Genomic DNA, 18,751 nt, shown 5'->3' with positions numbered 1-18,751 from the left:
ACGAATCTACCTCTCTACTCAAAACTTGGGAACATAAGTTGGTTGGTAAGTGAAAGTTTTATGATGCACCGTTGCACCGTTCCATATTTTCAAGATGTACGGATTTTCCAAAAAAAAAAATCACCGAATTAATCAAGTTCTGCAATAAATTATACAATATTAAAAAAAAAATAATACAGAAATTACAGAGAATTACAAAAAAATTATACAGAAATTGGAAAAAAAAAATTATAATTAAAATGTGCATTGACAAAAATGAAAAAGATTTTAAATTATTAGATTAAAAAAAAACATTAAAATTTTGAGACTATTATAGAATTAATAGTAAAATTTCAGGGCATGATTGTTATTTAAAAAAATAATTCTCTTGAAAGAATTTTTTGAATATTCAACGCAAATGGAAATTACGTTTAGTATAATTTGATCAATGCTATTATTTTTCTTCTTTCAAATTAATTAATAGCTGGAAATACCTTGGTGATATTGATAAAAAGGATTTTCAAGCTATGAATTAGTTCATAATTAAAAAGTTAGATGCAATGTGCAATATGCAACAGCATCCATACCCAACGAAAAAAGCCAATTTTAATCATCAACCTACCTCACTTATTTATTTTAATCAAAAAGTTCTTCTTTTTATAAATGCAATCATATAAGATTAAAATCTTACATTATATGATTACATGATTTAATGGTTTCAACAAGTTTTGAGAAAAAGGAAATTTATGCTAACATTATTAAATATGACCATAAGAAAGTCACTTAAGAGTAGTAAAATTTTCCAAAAATACATCAGATAACACAAGAATTTTGGGATTTGAAGAGGATGGACAGGATGGAGGTCTGAAAAAAAATTTAGAATTTTTAAAAAATTTAACTCTACTTTATAACTGTTATTTCTAACCACCCGTTCTTGCATTAACATACGGACAACCATCATTATATAATTCTAAAACATATCGTGACGAACGATGAGCTTAGTATAGTAAGTGGGGTGAATTAAAAAATATTTAGTTCCTAAACTATTTTGTTTTTATTGTTATAAAAAATAAAATAAAAAAAGTCATGAGTAAACAGAAAACTATTGTATTGTAGAGAATTTTTAATGATAAGAGCGTGAATTTGTCTTTTTGAGTAATTACCAATATATTTTAAGATAAAAGGTTTTAATTAGAATTGATTGTACTAATCATTTTTTCAAGTACTTAGTTCCTGTACTTATGGACTTGGTAAAAAAGGTTTTTCGATTTTTTCAGGATAAAATTGAGTTAATTTTTCTTTACAAATAAAATTTTAATGATTTACATTCTTTGAATATATGAGTAAAAAACTCATAAAAATATTGTTTAAAACCAAAGCACCAATCCTGGAAACATAACATGTCTTAACAAATGCTATCTGATATATCTTCCTAGAACTTTATTTTTCTTTTTTTTTTTTCACTTTTCTTTCCGTTTCGTTTTTTATCATTTATTTTTTAAACTATTTTTTTTCTCTTTTGCTCTGAGTTTTAGAAGCAAAATTACTTATTATCCTCTCATATCTACCCTTTTTTATTTAATATTACTTACTCTTATTTAAAAGTACTGTGTTAATTATAACATAGTACTTGTGTCCTTTTATCATATAAGTATTATATAAAATAAAATCACCTTTGCACATCTCTTCAACTTTGTATATTTTATTTTTCATTGTTTATTATTATCATTTTTTAGTATATTTCATCCTTTTTCATATCTGTATTATTATTTAATATCTGCTTCATTTTTTATTATAATTAATTTTTCGCTTTTATATCTCAACTGTCATTTTAATATCCCCCCACTCCTCCATCTTCATTCTGAGGCATACTTGACTGAAGGTTAGTATCCTGATTTGTCCTTTTTTTCTCTTGTCTTGACCTTCATATTGCTAATTGATATATTTACTCTTATCTTATTTTCTTCCGTCTTTTATGTTTTACTATGTTTGTTTTTACTTTTCGTGTATCTATTAATCTATTTATTACCACTCCCACCTGTTCATTTTATTACTGTTATTTATTATTTTTTTATAATATAATAGTAATAAAAATTATTTATATATTTTTTATTTATAGTGATTTTATTTATATTCCCTTTAATTCACCCTACTCATTTTAATATAATTATAATTATACTCTTACGTTATTACAATATTTTTAGTTTTTTACTTGAAGATGGCCACGGGACCTTCTAGTTTAAATTAATGTTTGAAGTACCACCAATGGGTGGTTCCTTTCCAAGATTTTCAAGTGTATATGAAACATACTACATATTTACCTTTTGTATTATTTTGTACAGTTGTAAATTACAATAAATAAATAATAAAAAAAAAAAAAAGTTTTTTACTTTCACTTATCTATTATGGAATATATAGTAAGGGGAAATATTGCAATAGTGAAAAACTTCAAATAGGTGTTTTCGTGAAGTAACTGTTTTAAGAGACATAACTAGGTTAGTAAGTGAAACTTGTTTTATGCGCGCACTGTACCAGATTTTGTATCTTGTTCTTAGCCCTGATAAAGTTCTGCTAAGTTTAGCAAAACTTTGGTACTTAATAAAGATTTTTGTACTGTTTTATTTATTTTATTTTTTTTATCGTACAGTACCATCTTCCTTCTTTAAATACAGAAGGTCTGTCAACGATCTGAATATTTCTGTTGCTTTATACTTCGAAAGCTTCATAATTATTCTTAAATTATCTTTCAAAAGACTTCATACTCCCGTACCATCGTTACTCTCCTTTATAGGGTGATAGACTGTCCAATACTTGTTAGGAACCAAGGTCAAAGAAACTGACCCTTCTGCCTGTTTGAAAAATCAGCACCCTCCAATCCCCGAGTGTATGAACATTTTTTTAGAATTTAAGTTAAATTGCTTGTTTTAGTATAAAAACACACTGCCAAAGAAAAGCTAAACTTAAATTTGAAAATAAAAATGGTTTCATGATTAATATTGCGCCCTTGGCGGGGGCACCCCTAGGCTATTTAGCTTTGCCAACGCTGCCGGCTGAAATAATTGTAGTCGAGTTCTTACCTGTTGGTCAGTTATCAAATAAAGCAAAGTAATGTTTTAATAAAAAAATTATTGAATGGCTTTGTCAACACAACCTGAAAGTTCATAAAAGTTTATGGTTTTAGAGAGTTTATATATGCTAGCTCAGGTCCTCATTTGAATAAGCTTAGTTTGATTAGCCAACTTTAATGTAGTCTAGCTCCTCTAAAGCTCCTTCAGTCGAGGATAAACTTATCTCATCATGTTGTATTGATATACCGATAGTTTCTGAAGTTTACAGTTGTATATTAAATAGTATAAGTGTATATAGTATATAATGATATACCATAAATACAACATTGCGGTCTATTAGAGGCCTCACAGTGGACCTTACAATCGGTATATTTCAATGATACAATACTTGCATGATTACTTTTAAAATTTGTATTACTTATAATCACAATAAATTATTGTAAACGAAACTTGAAAATTGAGCATAAACCTAATTGTTGTAAATAAATACATACAATACACATAATAAATACAAAAATATAAGAGCTGACTAAGAGGCCTTCTTTGATTTATTTTCAACTTACATTATGGGATTATTAAAATGGAAAACTGTAAGTTATAATAGGAGGGATGGAATCTAATAAGGGTTCTTTTTTATTCGCCCCCCTCCCCATTATTTTTAGAGATGAGTATATGACGAATAATTGCACTCATTGAATCTTACTACCTTACCCGCGTACATCTCTTTTAGGAAAATTATATTTTCAATTATTAGTTTGAGTGGAACAGTTATTATTTTCCTAAAAGTCAGAAAATTTAATTGTATGTTTCATAAAGTTAGTAAAAATGTACTTAACACCACCATGAAGTAAGTCATCCATGTTGTTTTTTCTAATAAAACAGGAATTTAAACAAAAATAAAAGTTATTTATGATGTTGAGTATTTTTCTTTTTCGTTATTTCCAGATTTTTTTTTTCTATTTATGTTATTGAGTGGCGTTATTAATTCAACTTTTTATTTTTTATTAATTTTAAGTTAATAAAACATTCCTCACGACTGTCCCTCTGTCTTCAGGTGTCGATTCTATTTTTTTTTTTTTTTTTTTTTTACATAAATATACTTAAATAGTTATTTAATGGCCACTTTTCGTACAATTCAAATTAATATTTCGTCATTAATCTCTTTTTAACTCATGATTGTATTCAGTTTACACTATTACAATCTTATTAATAAAGGGTTAAGTGACATGAAGGGTTAAGTGCAGTATTTTCTAAGGAAGTACTGTTACAAGACCAACGGTTGTGCTAAGATGGCTTCCGAATGCAGAGGTCTTACTCACGGGTATAGTAAAACAGAAAATAATTATCTGCCATAACCGAATTCGAACCTGAGTCCTTTGAGTTTATAGCACAGTGTCTTACCAATGAGCTACCCACTCTACCTGTTAAGACTGTATGGATATTTTTTATTGTAATTAATAGACAAACCCGTCTCGAACAAGAAATTAATTTATATACTAATATTATTGATTGCTACTCCATTATCTACCTGGCATGTATCTGTCGTGTAATTACTATCACATCAGTGAGAAGGGATGACAGTGCATGTTAACACGCTGGTTGTGAGCGTACCTGCGCAATATTTATTTCAAAGTGGTTTTATTTGATGGTGTTCCGTAGTTTAATATTTCAAAAATCTTACTTTTGGTTCATTACAAAATTTTTAGTTGTTTTGTAATTTTTTCTTCTTTTTATAATTATTTATTTTTCCAATTTATAATTTTCTGTAGTTTATTTTTCTTTATATTTGATATGCTTTTTTAGTTATTTATATATTGGTTTGTATTTTTTTTCTTTAATTTTGTACACTAAGATTTCTATATTCCTGATTTTTTTTTTTTTTCATATCTTGTAATCTCAGTTTGTTCGTCATTATCTGTATTTTTCTAGGCTATACAAAGATGAATAAAACATAGTTACAGAGTTATAAGTCATTTATAAGGTTCTTGTTATGTGATTGCTAGGTGCTATAGTTCACTGTCAAGGTATCTATGTGGCTGTTAGTTGTTGTACTTTGCACAGATAGTACCACGACAGCAAGTGCCATTGTTCACACGATGTTATTAGCTACTGGATCATTATTACTGTATCTGTCTCAAAGTAATGAATCGATAGCCTCTGGGATTGTCCCAGATGCAGATGACATTCCTCCGGCAACGCAACAGAGAAACTTCTTTATATACCTAGGGTGACTCAAGATCTATTTGGCAGTGGGCCACCTCCTTAGAGGAGTGCAGGTCGCATCAAAATAGACAAGGCTGTGGTTAAACAGTTGTGATGTTGTAAGCAGTTTTAATCCTTTCGTAATCAGAATTACAATTGTTTAAAAAGCAAATGTAAGAATTATATACAACTGTTTAAACTTAATTATGTTATTGTTGTTCCTCTTGATTGTTTCGTTACAAATTTCATGGCTGTTTCTTTAAAATTGAATCTGTGAATTTTTACTTCTTGAAAAAATTTATGTCGCGTCAGTTTTCCAGGAAAATTTATGATCCTTGATTTCGGACGACGATCATATCCTAAAATGAATGCCTGATTGTTGACTAAACACTTTTATGAATTACGTAGAATACTGTATAATCTATATAATTCGAACTATCTATAGATTTCTGTAATCAGTACCGTGGGTTAAGCATTTATTTTTCTATATCACTAATTCAGTGCCTTATCCATTCTCGCATTTTAAAGCTTAAAAACTATAATATTAACTAACTGAGCAATTCAACGCATTTTTGAACCTTACTATCTCAGATTTCCTTAAAATCTGGCACAGATGTTCTATTGATTTAGACTTGGAAAATTGTGTAATTTTACAGAGATATATTCCCTCGATTTTGGATTGCACAGCTGTAAAGTTTTCATAGAGGGGCTCAAAAACTGAGTACAGGTTTTGGAATTCTGTAGAAGCGTCCTTAATTAAAGAAGAGATATGAGATAGATATTATTTTACATTATATCCCAACCCTTTCATATGATACACAATTTAAATTTTTTGAAAAAGTAAATATTTTGAATTTCTCAAATTTATTTCTTGAATTAGCAGTATTGTTATAAATCAAATGATATAATATAAATGTAGATAGATGAATGCGGTTTCATTAGTAACATAATAAAAACGACTTTTCATTCATATTATTAAGGTATTGAAAGTATTAATGAAATTTAGTTTTCACCAGCTCCTAATTCCATTGACAACGTTTTCACCATCATTGTTCATGTAATATTAGAAATAAACCCATAGTATTGGTATATTCCTTTGTTAGGTAATAAAAACTACTGTGCCAAACGGGTAATTTTAAATGTATAATCTCCCCTTGATATAAAATAGTTCTATTTTATCACCGTGTAATATTTTATTTTAAATTGAAGTAAAAATTAAAATGTTAGGATGAAGACTTGAAATTTCTTTGTTTTTCTTCTTACATTATATTGAAAAAAATAATACAATCTGAACTACACAATACATGTATATTACAGTTATACAATTTGAGCGACGAGTGTTTACTTGTTTCTGATATTATACTTACATATTTCTTTAATTTCATATATTTTCTTTCTCTCTCTTTTTTTCATAACTTTAATTTAAATTATTATTATTAAATTAAAATATTCATATTTCTTTGTTTCTTTTGCATTATATAACTATATATTTTTATTTCATTAATTATGTTATTGTACTTACATATTTAATTACCTATATTACGTTTTATTTCCCACTCTCATTACTTTATTTTTAATAATTTTCGTTTTGTACATATATTTACTTATTAGATTTTCATATGCATTTTATTAACTATTCTTTCCTACTACTTAATTTTAATATTATTCATCTCATACAGTCTCTATCTTTTTATAAAACTATTCATATCTGTCAACACTATTTATGTATTTATAATCATAGCTATTTTCTTATTTTCTAATGGTTCTGTATATCCTTTATTGATTGGTTGTTATGTTGTTTTTTGTTCTTATCCCTGATGAAATACTAACCGAAACATTAGCACTAATAAATAGTTTTTTACTTATTTTTGTACTACATACATTATCCACCGTCAACAATCTTCTCATTATAAATGAATACTTGTATAATTTGTGAAATGGGGGTATCCGTATCCCCTCAAGTATAATATATATTTTATATGTTATATTTGAGTATATAAATAGAGATATGTGATGCATCTATTGAACTTATCGCTTTCAGGGACGAACTCTTATAGCAGGTAGATTATTTAGCAAACTATCTTATCAGTGGAACAATTAGTATTTGTCGCGATAAGCCTTCGCCTGATAGTTGTGAAGTGGCAGCCTAATTAATTTGACAAATAGTTCCTTAACGTGCAAGAGTTGGTATCATTCAGCTTTACAAATAGCGGCTTCTCAGCGACATCTGGCTGATGGTTTTAAAAGAAACGTTATTTTAACGTCGTTTTGAATTATGAATAAAGGTTGAATGAAAAAGCCATTTCTGTAATGGGGGAAGGTTATGGTAATTAGGTAATGCTCCAAGTTACAAACCTTTTTAGCCCTCAAGGAAGGAGTGCAGGAGTAGGGGGGCTGACAGAAAAACTGAAGTCAAAAAGGCGGATTTTATTTCAGGGGCGTGGCAGAGGATTAGGGGAAAAGTATGAGCCAATCACTGGCTGCCTTCGGTTGTAGTTCAGATATTTTCTGTCAGCTATAACGCTATACGCCAGTATTATCATGGCAGGAGCTTCACTACTGTAACTGTATTACCAGCTATCACGCTATATCTTGTGCGAAAGCACTGTCATGAAAGTAAATGTTTCCGTGACATTCGCGTGCACACAGGATTGAGGATGTCATAGGGCGTGTGACGCCACAATACCTATAGTCCAACAGCCCAGTTAAAACAAAAGTTATTTCCCCTCAATTTTCAATTACATTAATGAAAATTATTTAACAATTCTAGTCAAAATGGATGAATCTGCCAATGTATAGTTAGGGAAGAAAATGGCGGCTGTTTGAAATAATTTAAAAAAATTAATTTTTCATTCACAGCTCCGTATCGTTAAAACCAACACTATGGAGCTCCGAATGTAAGTTTTGCAACTGCCGCCATTTTTTATTCCCCTAACTATAGCTGTTAGACTCATCAATTTTGCCTAGTAACTATGGATACTTTTCATTAAAGTAATCCTAAATTGGGGAGAAATAGCTAATCTTTTTCTCCTCTTGGATTCTTGGAATACCATTTTTATTGATAAGCAATAAAAACCTTCTGCAACTGTGTTTTATTGAAGAGACAATTAGGAGTGCAACAAAGAAAATTCCTGTCTAGCCGGGAACGGAATATTCCCTATTTAGTATTACGTTTTTAATGGCCTTTTTTTCTTTTTATTATGAGAAACATCTAAACTATTTATTTAAATATTTACATAATTAAATAAGACAAAAGTATGAACACAATTGGATAACTCTAGTTTTTAATTCTTTTTTCCCCCCATTGCTATTTGAAAACAAAATATTATTAATTGGCTCCTTCAACAGGAGTACTACGAAAGAAGGTATCTTGCGACATGGATGGATATAGTTAGGTAGGGAGGTGAGCAAACATCTTACAATGGGTTAGGGACAGATGCTCTGAGAACCAGCTGTTAGCACTGAGTGGGGTGTCTCAGCTGGTACTGGCTAGATTGCCGAATACGCCCGGTTAAGTTACCTGGCTATACACCTCTATTTTTATGCTTATCGTTAACTCTTTCTTGCTGTATATTAAGTTTTTTAAGTACAGCCTTAGAACTTCGTCACAAATGATAAAAAAAACTAGTGAAGATTAAAATAATAGGAAAAGGCAGACGATAAATAGTAATTAACCAGTAGATTAACCCTGATTGGTATCTAATAAGAAATAATATTTAAACGTTGATAAACGCCATTAGTTTCAAGACTGGACGTATATTTACATTCAAAGGGGTCACAACACTGAATTAGGACATAACTTAAATGGCATTGTGAATAATTTTTTTTTTTATTTATTGAAATTGACAACTGTATAAATAATACAACAAATTCTATCATAATGACAACGATATGATACAGCATGTAGAGAAACTACCCATTAGTAGAACTCTAAAAACATTTTACAATATAAGGTCACGAAGCCATCTTCTTTTCAGGCGCCTCGGAGGATTGCCAGGCATGGAAGAGGAAACAAGGTTAGAGACTAGTGGGTTTGGGTGATTAGGGAGTTTATAATGGAAGGAATAATATCGGGTTCGGGCTAGATCGGTTGTGAATAATTTATTCTGTTATTATTAATTCAGTTTTAATTAAATCGAAGTAAAACTTTTTTATTCTTGATATTTTTTAACAGATATAATATTTGTAATTTATTTATTTGTATTTTCTTTTTTATTTTGTTACTATTATTGTTATCATTTAAATTTTTTTTTTCATGTATTTTTTCTTCTTTTTTCTTTAGTTCAGTTTTTATATATGGTATGATTCAATACTTAAAATTCATATATTTATTTCTTGATTATGAAACTTGTATTATTATTGTTTAATAATATTAATACTTAAATATACTTAAATGTATAAAAGGTATTAGAAAAAAAAACCTCCTGATTTAATTTATTATTGCTTCACAAAAATATATGCTCACATTTAATTGATAATAACATATCGTATTTCCGATCATCTAATTGATAATATTAACCGCTTTTGTCTTTTTTTATTAGGATCTATAAATTTCTGATAAGATAGAACTACCATTTCTATAAAAATAAATAAATAAGTAAATGCAGATTCCAATTGGTTCTCCCAAATTGAAATCCAATAAATATGCAAAGTATTTTTAAATACATCAAGCAATATTATCATTGAGCCATAAACTATTCTATTGTTTATGTAAGTTTAATGTACCTAATGAAATAAAAATTTTTAGTATAGGATGTCATTCCTTGTAATAATTCAATTTTAAATTGTGGCCTAGAATGACGTTATAATTTTATATTACTATGTTTTATTTCATTACGTACATTAAATCCTCACTTGAACAATAGTATAGTTTATGATTCATTCATAATAATATTGTAAAATATATTCAAATAACTTTTAATATTTACTGGGTTTCAATTTAGGAGAATCAATTGGAATCTATTTTTTTTTTTGTTTTATTTCATGGACAATCAATTGGTGGGAAGAATGAAACTTATTGTCAAAATTATTTTTTACCATTTTATGTATTGGATACTAAATGTCAAAAATTCCTATATGTTCCTCATTGGTATGTTGCAGATCCATAAGTATCCTCATAGCCGGACAGACCTATGAGATAAGCGGACAAGATGCTGTCCTACATGGTGCCCTCGGACGAGAAGCCTCCTCCGGGCCCCCTCGACCTCCCGCTGACCAACGGTCACCCGAAGAGGATCATCAAGACGGTGAGCAAGAACTCGGCCATGTCGGCGGAGAGTAGCGCCAGTTCCCTGAGCAGTGTCCTAGCCCAGGACGGGGTGCCGGCCACTCACGAGAAGCCCAAGCACAAGTGCGTCAACGGCCAAGCCAAGCACCCCACGCTAAAGAGGTCAGTTGATAAGCATTATCAAATATCTCAGCTAAAAAGATTATTTATTTATAATAGTCAGATTTCAATAATTAGTCATTTTTTCTTACATTAAAAGAATAAAGAAAAATTTCCGGGTGGCTGTCAAAAATTATTAAAAATAGTACAAACACTATGTAATATATATTAATATTGCAGGGCTTTAGGGTCAAGAAAAACAAGACACAAAGATTATGAAGTAGGTCGAACTATAAGACTTTGCGGATATATGGAAAAGTTATAAGTTGTTGTCTAAAGACATACAGAAATATTATATTGACATATAGAAATACTAGTTAGTAAAATTTAAAAAAAAAATATTAAAAAAAATTAAAATAAGAAAAGAAAAAAAAAACTAATTACAAAAATTTAAAAAATTCTTTTCTTTAGATAGAAATTAAGAAACGTAGAAAATACTTAGAAAAATAAACTGTCAATAATTTACAAATAATTAACAAACTTTGTATGAAAAAAGTAGAAAACAAAAATAAAAATTACAAAATTTCTTTTTGAATTTGAAGTAAATTCAAACATTTAAAAACTACTGAAATATTCAACTAGTAAGAAGATTTTATTTTAGGTATTACAAAAAAAAAAAAGAAAAAGAAAAAAAGTGGGAATAAATAAAAATGTGAGTGAACTGCGTTAGTTGAGTAGTTTCTTTAGTTATATACTGAAGAAATAAAAATAAAAAACTAAACTTTCAAAAAATATGAATAAAATTAATACTAATAACATATATAATGAATTACAGAATTGAAATATTTATTTCATTATTTGTAATTCATATTCTTTTAATTTACTTCATCCATTTTTTTCTTTTGTTTTCAACTTTCTTTTTTAAACACCTTATATATATTTTTTTTTTTTTTTTTTTTTTTATGACTTTCATTTATCTGTTTATTCATATAGTCATACCGTACTTAATAATAATTGTATCTAGTAATTTTTACTATAAATTAATTTATTTGAGCAAATATCATAAAATATACTTCTGTAACACAGATAAACGTCTTAGCCTACTTTATAGTACATTCAACTAGCTTTAATTTAAGTGCTAATTAACATCTGTATGTCGAATGATTTTTGAGAAATAGATTTCTCAAAAAAAAACCACTAACTGCAGATTTTTTCACTACATTGTTTTATGAAATGTTGCTTATCTCAGCTATATCTCAGGAAGTATTGAACATATTAGAGCCCATATTTTAGCAAGTTTACTCTAATTTAAATGATGTTATCTTAGGTTTTGTAGTGTTGGTAGTTATATAGATAAAGCCCCAAATGAAAAAAAAAAATATTAACGTTTTGAAACAGCCGCCATTTTTCTCCCTATCTATCAAGGCAGACTCATAAAGTTTGACTAGTAATTGTACATAGTTTTCATTAAAGTAATCAAAAATAGGGGTGAAATAACTGCTTTTTTTCCTCTTGGGCTCTCGTACCATGTCCAATGGATTACTTCTGCACAGTACAATACTAGGATAGTGTCATTTTTAATTTGTACAGTTTTCCTGTTTATTTTTGAACTATGATCCGTCGTGCGTCATAATTTATTTTACTTCTCTTGTAAAATTTAGAGTGTTGTCACTTTACTATCTGGCAAGCGATATCTACAAAGCTACAGTTCTTATCTTATGAGAGTGAAAGCAATTTACCAACTATCTATTATTCATTGCTCCTCGCTAAATTACTCCACTTGGCAAAATGTTAGCATTATCCTACGAAGGACGTACCTTATCTTAGCCAAGCTATAGGTGCATAACTGAGCCGAGCTGAAGTGAGGAACTAATTTCGATCTCATTTACGATAGCGTGTGGCCATGCTTAGGATTTAACGATAGGTCGATATCCTGACCTCGGCATAGAATTAATCGATTATTTTAGCTACTTCCTACACGAGATAGGTCTTTTTACTTGAGTTTGTATGAGTTAGTCACTTTTATTTTTGGACAGTGGATGGGTTTAGAACTCAACAAGATTAACTACTTTTAAGTAGGAAGTTAAAGTATTTCGAGCAATCTTGACTAGGAGCCGAGTTGCATAATAATTGTTTTACACTTTGAGCTAAACGATTCTCGGAATCCTCAGTAATTCCATGTTCTACGACACCAGACTATAACCAAAATTATGACCCTAGAATTCACCAGAACTAGAACGCTCTATGTCTTCATTTCAGAGACACTATGTTCCGCTATTTTGTTAGAAACTTGGTTTACTTTTTGATGTAACGGATTCTGTTTTAAAAAGACAAAAATTGGATTGTATTAATTGATTCTATTGATCCTAAAAGGCTATCATATTGTTACTCAGATTATTAAACTTTTCTAATTCAGTAAATCGCACAACGCCTAAATGCAAATAGTAAAAACTGAAGTAAAGATTTTATGAAATTGTTTAGTGTAACTTGGTCAGAATACTTAACTCGAAAATAGCCTATTCATATGTATATTTTAGGGTTTGTCGGTTTTTATACCGGGTTATAAAAACCGGTTTTTTGAAGATAATTATGAAATTCGAAAACCGGTTTTTAGTAGAAAATATCGGTTTTCAATGTATGAATAACACTTCAAGTGAGAGGGTATTTTCTATTTCGGGGAATTTTGTGAATAAACTAAGGACACGGCTAAATAGCAAATCGATAGACGTCCTCTGTTTTCTGAAAGCATATTTCACTAAACAAAAAAATAAATAGAATATTTAAATTTGTATTAAAATTGCCCGGAATAGAAAATACTCGGTCCTTTGCTTAATTGTCTTTAAAACTAAAATTGATTTTAATAAGTGTGTATGCATAAACTTTATTTACTCTTGTCTTTCGGTTTTGATTATAATTTACATTATATAATACACAGTTATATATTTTCTAATTGTTTTTAATAAGTATCCATCTGTATCTAATAACATTGTTTTTTAAAAAAATTATATGGTTATTATAAAAATATGAAAATATATTGTTTTCATTTATTCGAACCCTTTGCTGAATAACTCGTTTCACTATTATAAAAATATTGCATAAAAAATTTTTACTATCAATAAAATTGAACAGTAAATAATTTCAATCAAAAACTGCTTTTAACCTAAAGTGAAAAGAGTTATTCAGCAAAGGGAATTACTCTTTTCACTATTATAAAAATATTTACATCCTTATATGTGAAAATTATGCATAAACAACAATCCTGGTCAACTATTATTTCTTGTTTCTACTAAATTGCATAAAAAATTTTTACTATCAATAAAATTGAAACATCTCTGAATTTTCTGTTCAAATTTTTTGTTCGAATTACAGAATATTCCAGCAAAAATTTTTTTATAAAACTTCGAAACCGGTTAAAACCGGTTTTCAGGAAAAATTACTATTCGAAAACCGGTTTTCTAAAATGTCGGTTTTTCTATAAACCGTAGTATATATGTACATACCCATCGATTCGCATCAGTTATCTATTTCTTCGAGGTTTATTCAGTTTAGACAATTAGTGTGTGATTTGTTGTTTCAATTCTAAGCTCTCAACTCGGTTTGGGTGCGTGACAGAGGCTCGCATGATCGAGAAAACTCAGCTGCAAATAATCTATTGTTAGTTCTTTTAAAGGCTGGAGCTGTGAAGAGAATGGAAGGGGATCCACGGGAAGGTACAATGGGTCGTAAGTCGGCAGGAGTTCTGATTTATAGTTCCTTCGGGATTCATTCAAGTTGAAAACTAACATTTTCTTGTTATTTAAAAATTTTAAGGTACTTATTTTTGTTTTCTAACGCACTTTACATTCTAGATGACAAATAACCAATTTGGATCTATTTTATCAAATTCTATTATGTTTATGCAAAAGAATTTTTCTTCAAACACCTTTATTTCGAAAATGGTGCGTCCTGTTTGCCCAGAATTTGAATGAAACATAGGAATTAGTATCGTGGATGATGGAGGATCATGAAGGGGGTAAAATGGCAGGAAACCGGCGGGCCTGATCATGAACTACAAGGGCGTGAAAGAGGAGTGATGTATTGCTTTCTACACAATTTTAGATTTGGTTATCAAAAAATCTTCTATAATGTTATATTGCGTGATCATGGATGCTAAAATATCGATTATTCAGCTGCGCGAATTATATACCTTGATATTTTTGACAGGAATATTAACGCAAGAAAACGTTACGGCCTGCTGAAGATAACGAAACGGAACTACGTGCGGTGTACCTCCACTTCCTTTGCTGCTTCCTGGTTCGCCCTCTTCATCGTCAGTCCTTTGGCGTAGTCAGGTCATGTAGCCATCCGCCGGCATTCGGTATTTTCTTCGGTGTCCAGTATAAGGCCTTAAAATATAATATATGCAAAGATTATATCTCAGGAGTTAACAAAGAATAAATTATATGGCGAAGTGGTGAATAAAAAAAAAAGTTTAAACTGTGATTAATTTATGGTTCGGCCAACTCTCGACTGTAAAGTTCCCTAGAGTTTAAAGTACCGCCATAAATACTTACTGCTACTTTTATTTGTTCTTTTTAGTCTGAACAACTATTTATATTTATAAGTTGTTGTTGTTGATGTTTGTTGCTTAAAGGCGTAAAACCCTCTGGTCATCAACGCCTATGGGATGATAAAAGTAAAAAAAAAAAAAATAATAAAATAAATAAATAAAAAATAGAAAAATAAAAAAAAATTGAAAAATAATTTTAAAAAAAAATAAAATAAAATAAAAAAATAAATAAAAAACATAAAAATCGAAGAGGAATTATAATTTATAAAGAAGGCAATGTGCCTTTAAAAATTCAAATACTCGTGTAATTTTAGCTTCCTCATCTGCGAGAGTTTCGGATAAATTTGGGGTCAGTCCTATCCTGTTTATTGTTGGCAAATAGTGAGTACACTCTTCGAAAATATGTCTAATCGTAAGAATGGACTGACAATATTTGCACGTTGGATAATATTTATAAGTTGCTACTCATTTATCACACATTTATATACTCATGAATGTATAATATAATTAGTTATGGATCTTTTGGACGTGGAACTCCACTGTTATCTTCAACACCTGTTAATTTTTTCGTAGTTTTTAAATGCTAGTGAAATAGATCGTTTTATATATATATTATTCAAACAAAACTAAGGAAAATACGAGTGTAGTATCGAGACACTCCTACAGATTTCTGCTGCAGTTTAAATCGATTATGTTAATATGAACACAACATATATATTGTTTATTATTTTATCATCGCAAAAAATTATTATTCATGAATAATTGATAAACCTCCCCCAAAAAATAAGTTTTTACATTTTACTATAGCATATATATATATAAGATCAATATTTATAGTATCGATAATTAAATTACCCATAAATATCTTTATTGAAGCAATATTATAAAAGATTTTTGTATCCAAACATATTAGGAAAGTCATGTGAGTAGACACAGATATTTTATCATTTGGTATTTTTGAAATTATAAAATAATTAATTCCAAAATAAGACTGTGTAATTTATTTGCTTTTTTTTTTTTTTGTTAGAGACAGTAATTTTTGTGTGTCGATGAATGTTTATCGAAAATTATCTGATAAAGATTAACCTTTTATATTTGAAGTTTAATGAACTCTTGCAGGAATGAAATGTTTTTTCAATATAACTAGTTGACTGAGCATCTTTCCTATCTACAAAGCAGATCTTTTCCTTGTGTCCAAACCCAGACGTCACGAAGCTTCACTGACGAGTACTGATTTGCCCCTACAAGGAAGACGCCTCTGTTCGTGACGAATCTGCTCAAAGAGCGTAACCAATCCCTCTTGCGTACGGCCTGTTAGCAGCTTCCAGGATAACCGAAATTACAAATTGTCCAGTAATTTTTAACTACCAATTCCAAAGTCATTAACCTACTTCGCGATTTTCGGCAATGAAGATGCTCCTTATCAGTCCCTTGAAGGATGCGGCAGCGGTCTTTGATGTTTCACTGGGGTATTTGAGTCCGGCACGAGGCAGTAGCAATTTGCCGAATCTGCGGATCTAACATAGCAATCGCCCGGTAGTTTCGAAAGCTCGAAAACTATACGGAACACAAAAATAAAAGGAATACAACTTATCAAAACATTCACGTTTCCCCGATAAATGAAAGATAAAGAAAAGGTTAATTCAAACATTCTCCCTTTCAGTAAGATTTAAAATTATTAAAAAACTTTGTACATAAATTTGCTTAAATGTCTTTTGTTTACTAAGTTCAGTTTTTAATAATTCAGAATTTAATTTCCCGTAAGAATCCATCATCATATTTATGTAATTTATGGCGTTATTATTACACAGCCTCTACCAGCCAGTTTAGTATGAAATGAAAATTTGTAACTTTGTAACATATTTATGTGAAATGTTATATTTTGAATTTTAAATTCTGTTAAGATTCCCTATTCCTCACATATCATTGCTTTTCTTGAATAATTTTAATGCTATTGCTATGTATAGAAGGGGGAAATTATGAACAAACTTTTTTCATTTTAATATTGCTTAAAAAATTCGGATTTTAGTGTTTTTCGAGGTGAGAATAGTGATTATAAGTTTTTTTCCCAATAATACAACAGTTTAACTAAGCTACAATGCAATCTAGAAAGTTCGGATGGTCTCGGCCCTTACCGTCCGAATCCTTTCTCCTTTTTCCTTTATTTATTCATAAAATTATTTAATATTATGTATTTATCCAGAGTTTCATATTATTTACAATGAAAGCTGTTTCTTTTCTTAAAATAAACAAAATTAAAAGTACTTTACTAAAATAACTTTGTTTTTTTTTTAAAATAATATGGTTATTATAAAAATATGAAATTATATTGTTTTTATTTATTGGAACCCTTTGCTGAATAACTCGTTTTACTATTATAAAAATATTGCATAAAAAAATTTTACTATCAATAAAATTGAACAGTAAATAATTTCAGTCAAAAACTGCTTTTAATCACTCTAAATTTTCTGTTAAAATTTTTTATAAAAATTCGAAACCGGTTAAAACCGGTTTTCTGGAAAAATTACTATTCGAAAACCGGTTTTCTAAAATGTCGGTTTTTGTATAAACCCTAATAATAATAAAAGGGAGCTGGTCCGGGTGAAGTAAAAGAAAAACTCAAATTGTTGTAAAACTATTTATTGTGAACCAACCTTTCACCCCACGTTGCATGGCTTCATCTGGGGTAAAAAAGATACAAACACTTAAATGATGTAAACATAAATGAATAAAATAAATGAAAAATTAAAAAGATATACAGTGAAACGTAACATTAAATAAGAATAATCAAAGATTTCTTATATTAATGAAAACGGAAATAACACTAGATAAAAAAAAAGATGGAAAAAGGTGAATACGAGTAAAATAAAGAATAAACGAAGATGGTGAAGAAGATTGGAATCATACCTTTCAGACTGCAGGTCAGTCCTAATTTGAACGACTGACAGGAATTTTAAGAGAATGGATTGAAAATACGCCACATTTAAAAATAATTTTAATGTACACAGTATTAGAAAATTAAAGAAAATATTTAAAATAGGCAAACATTAAATGATAATATACATAATAGGAGGGGGGGGAGGGAGAGGATCAATTTCTTGAAACTTGAGCTCATAATAAATAGTTTTACGACTTTTATTATTATTAAGAATATTAATTTAAGTTCTGTCAGACTATTCCAATGAGAATAAGACCTGACATTAAAAAGCATTCGTACGTTGACATATGGACTTTAATAAAAATCCTTTGAGTTCTTTTCGAGAAAATGGAAAAAATATGAAAAATCGATTCGATGAAGTGGCCCTTTTGGTCAGTCGAATTATTGAAAAAATTGCTGTCACATCCCAGGCATATACTTGCCTTAATTTCAGTTTCTTACGACTTTTGGTTTTTCAGCTAGGTTGCTCACAAACCAACCCATACCGTTGAACGAAACTAGGTTTTTTGGCCTCAAAACATGTATTTCTGTCGAATTCGAAATTTTACACGATCGCCATACTGTTTTAAAAATCAACCTTATCATTGAAACCTTCAAATTCCTCTCCTATCCAATCTTTACAATCCAAAATCCTTCGTAAAATATTCAATGCTCCTTATTTTGTTACTAATAAAACCATCCATAAAGAC

At 29.3% G+C, this 18,751-nt stretch overlaps 1 protein-coding gene across 1 annotated transcript in view; it reads left to right on the top strand.

The window, feature by feature from the left end:
* The first annotated feature begins 10,331 nt into the window (after positions 1-10,331).
* Positions 10,332-18,751, top strand: part of LOC136795079 (uncharacterized) — a 197,974-nt gene continuing 189,554 nt past the window's right edge. The window contains exon 1 of the mRNA XM_067053316.1: positions 10,332-10,638. Coding sequence (XP_066909417.1) covers positions 10,400-10,638 — 239 coding nt within the window. The 5' untranslated portion in view covers positions 10,332-10,399. The remainder of the gene's footprint in view (positions 10,639-18,751) is intronic.

Source organism: Halyomorpha halys, unplaced genomic scaffold (assembly GCF_000696795.3).
Source record: "Halyomorpha halys isolate HHAL.00 unplaced genomic scaffold, Hhal_1.1 Scaffold1515.1, whole genome shotgun sequence".
In the NCBI taxonomy this organism is placed as follows: Eukaryota; Metazoa; Arthropoda; class Insecta; order Hemiptera; family Pentatomidae; genus Halyomorpha; species Halyomorpha halys.
This window is presented reverse-complemented; position numbering and strand designations above follow the sequence as displayed.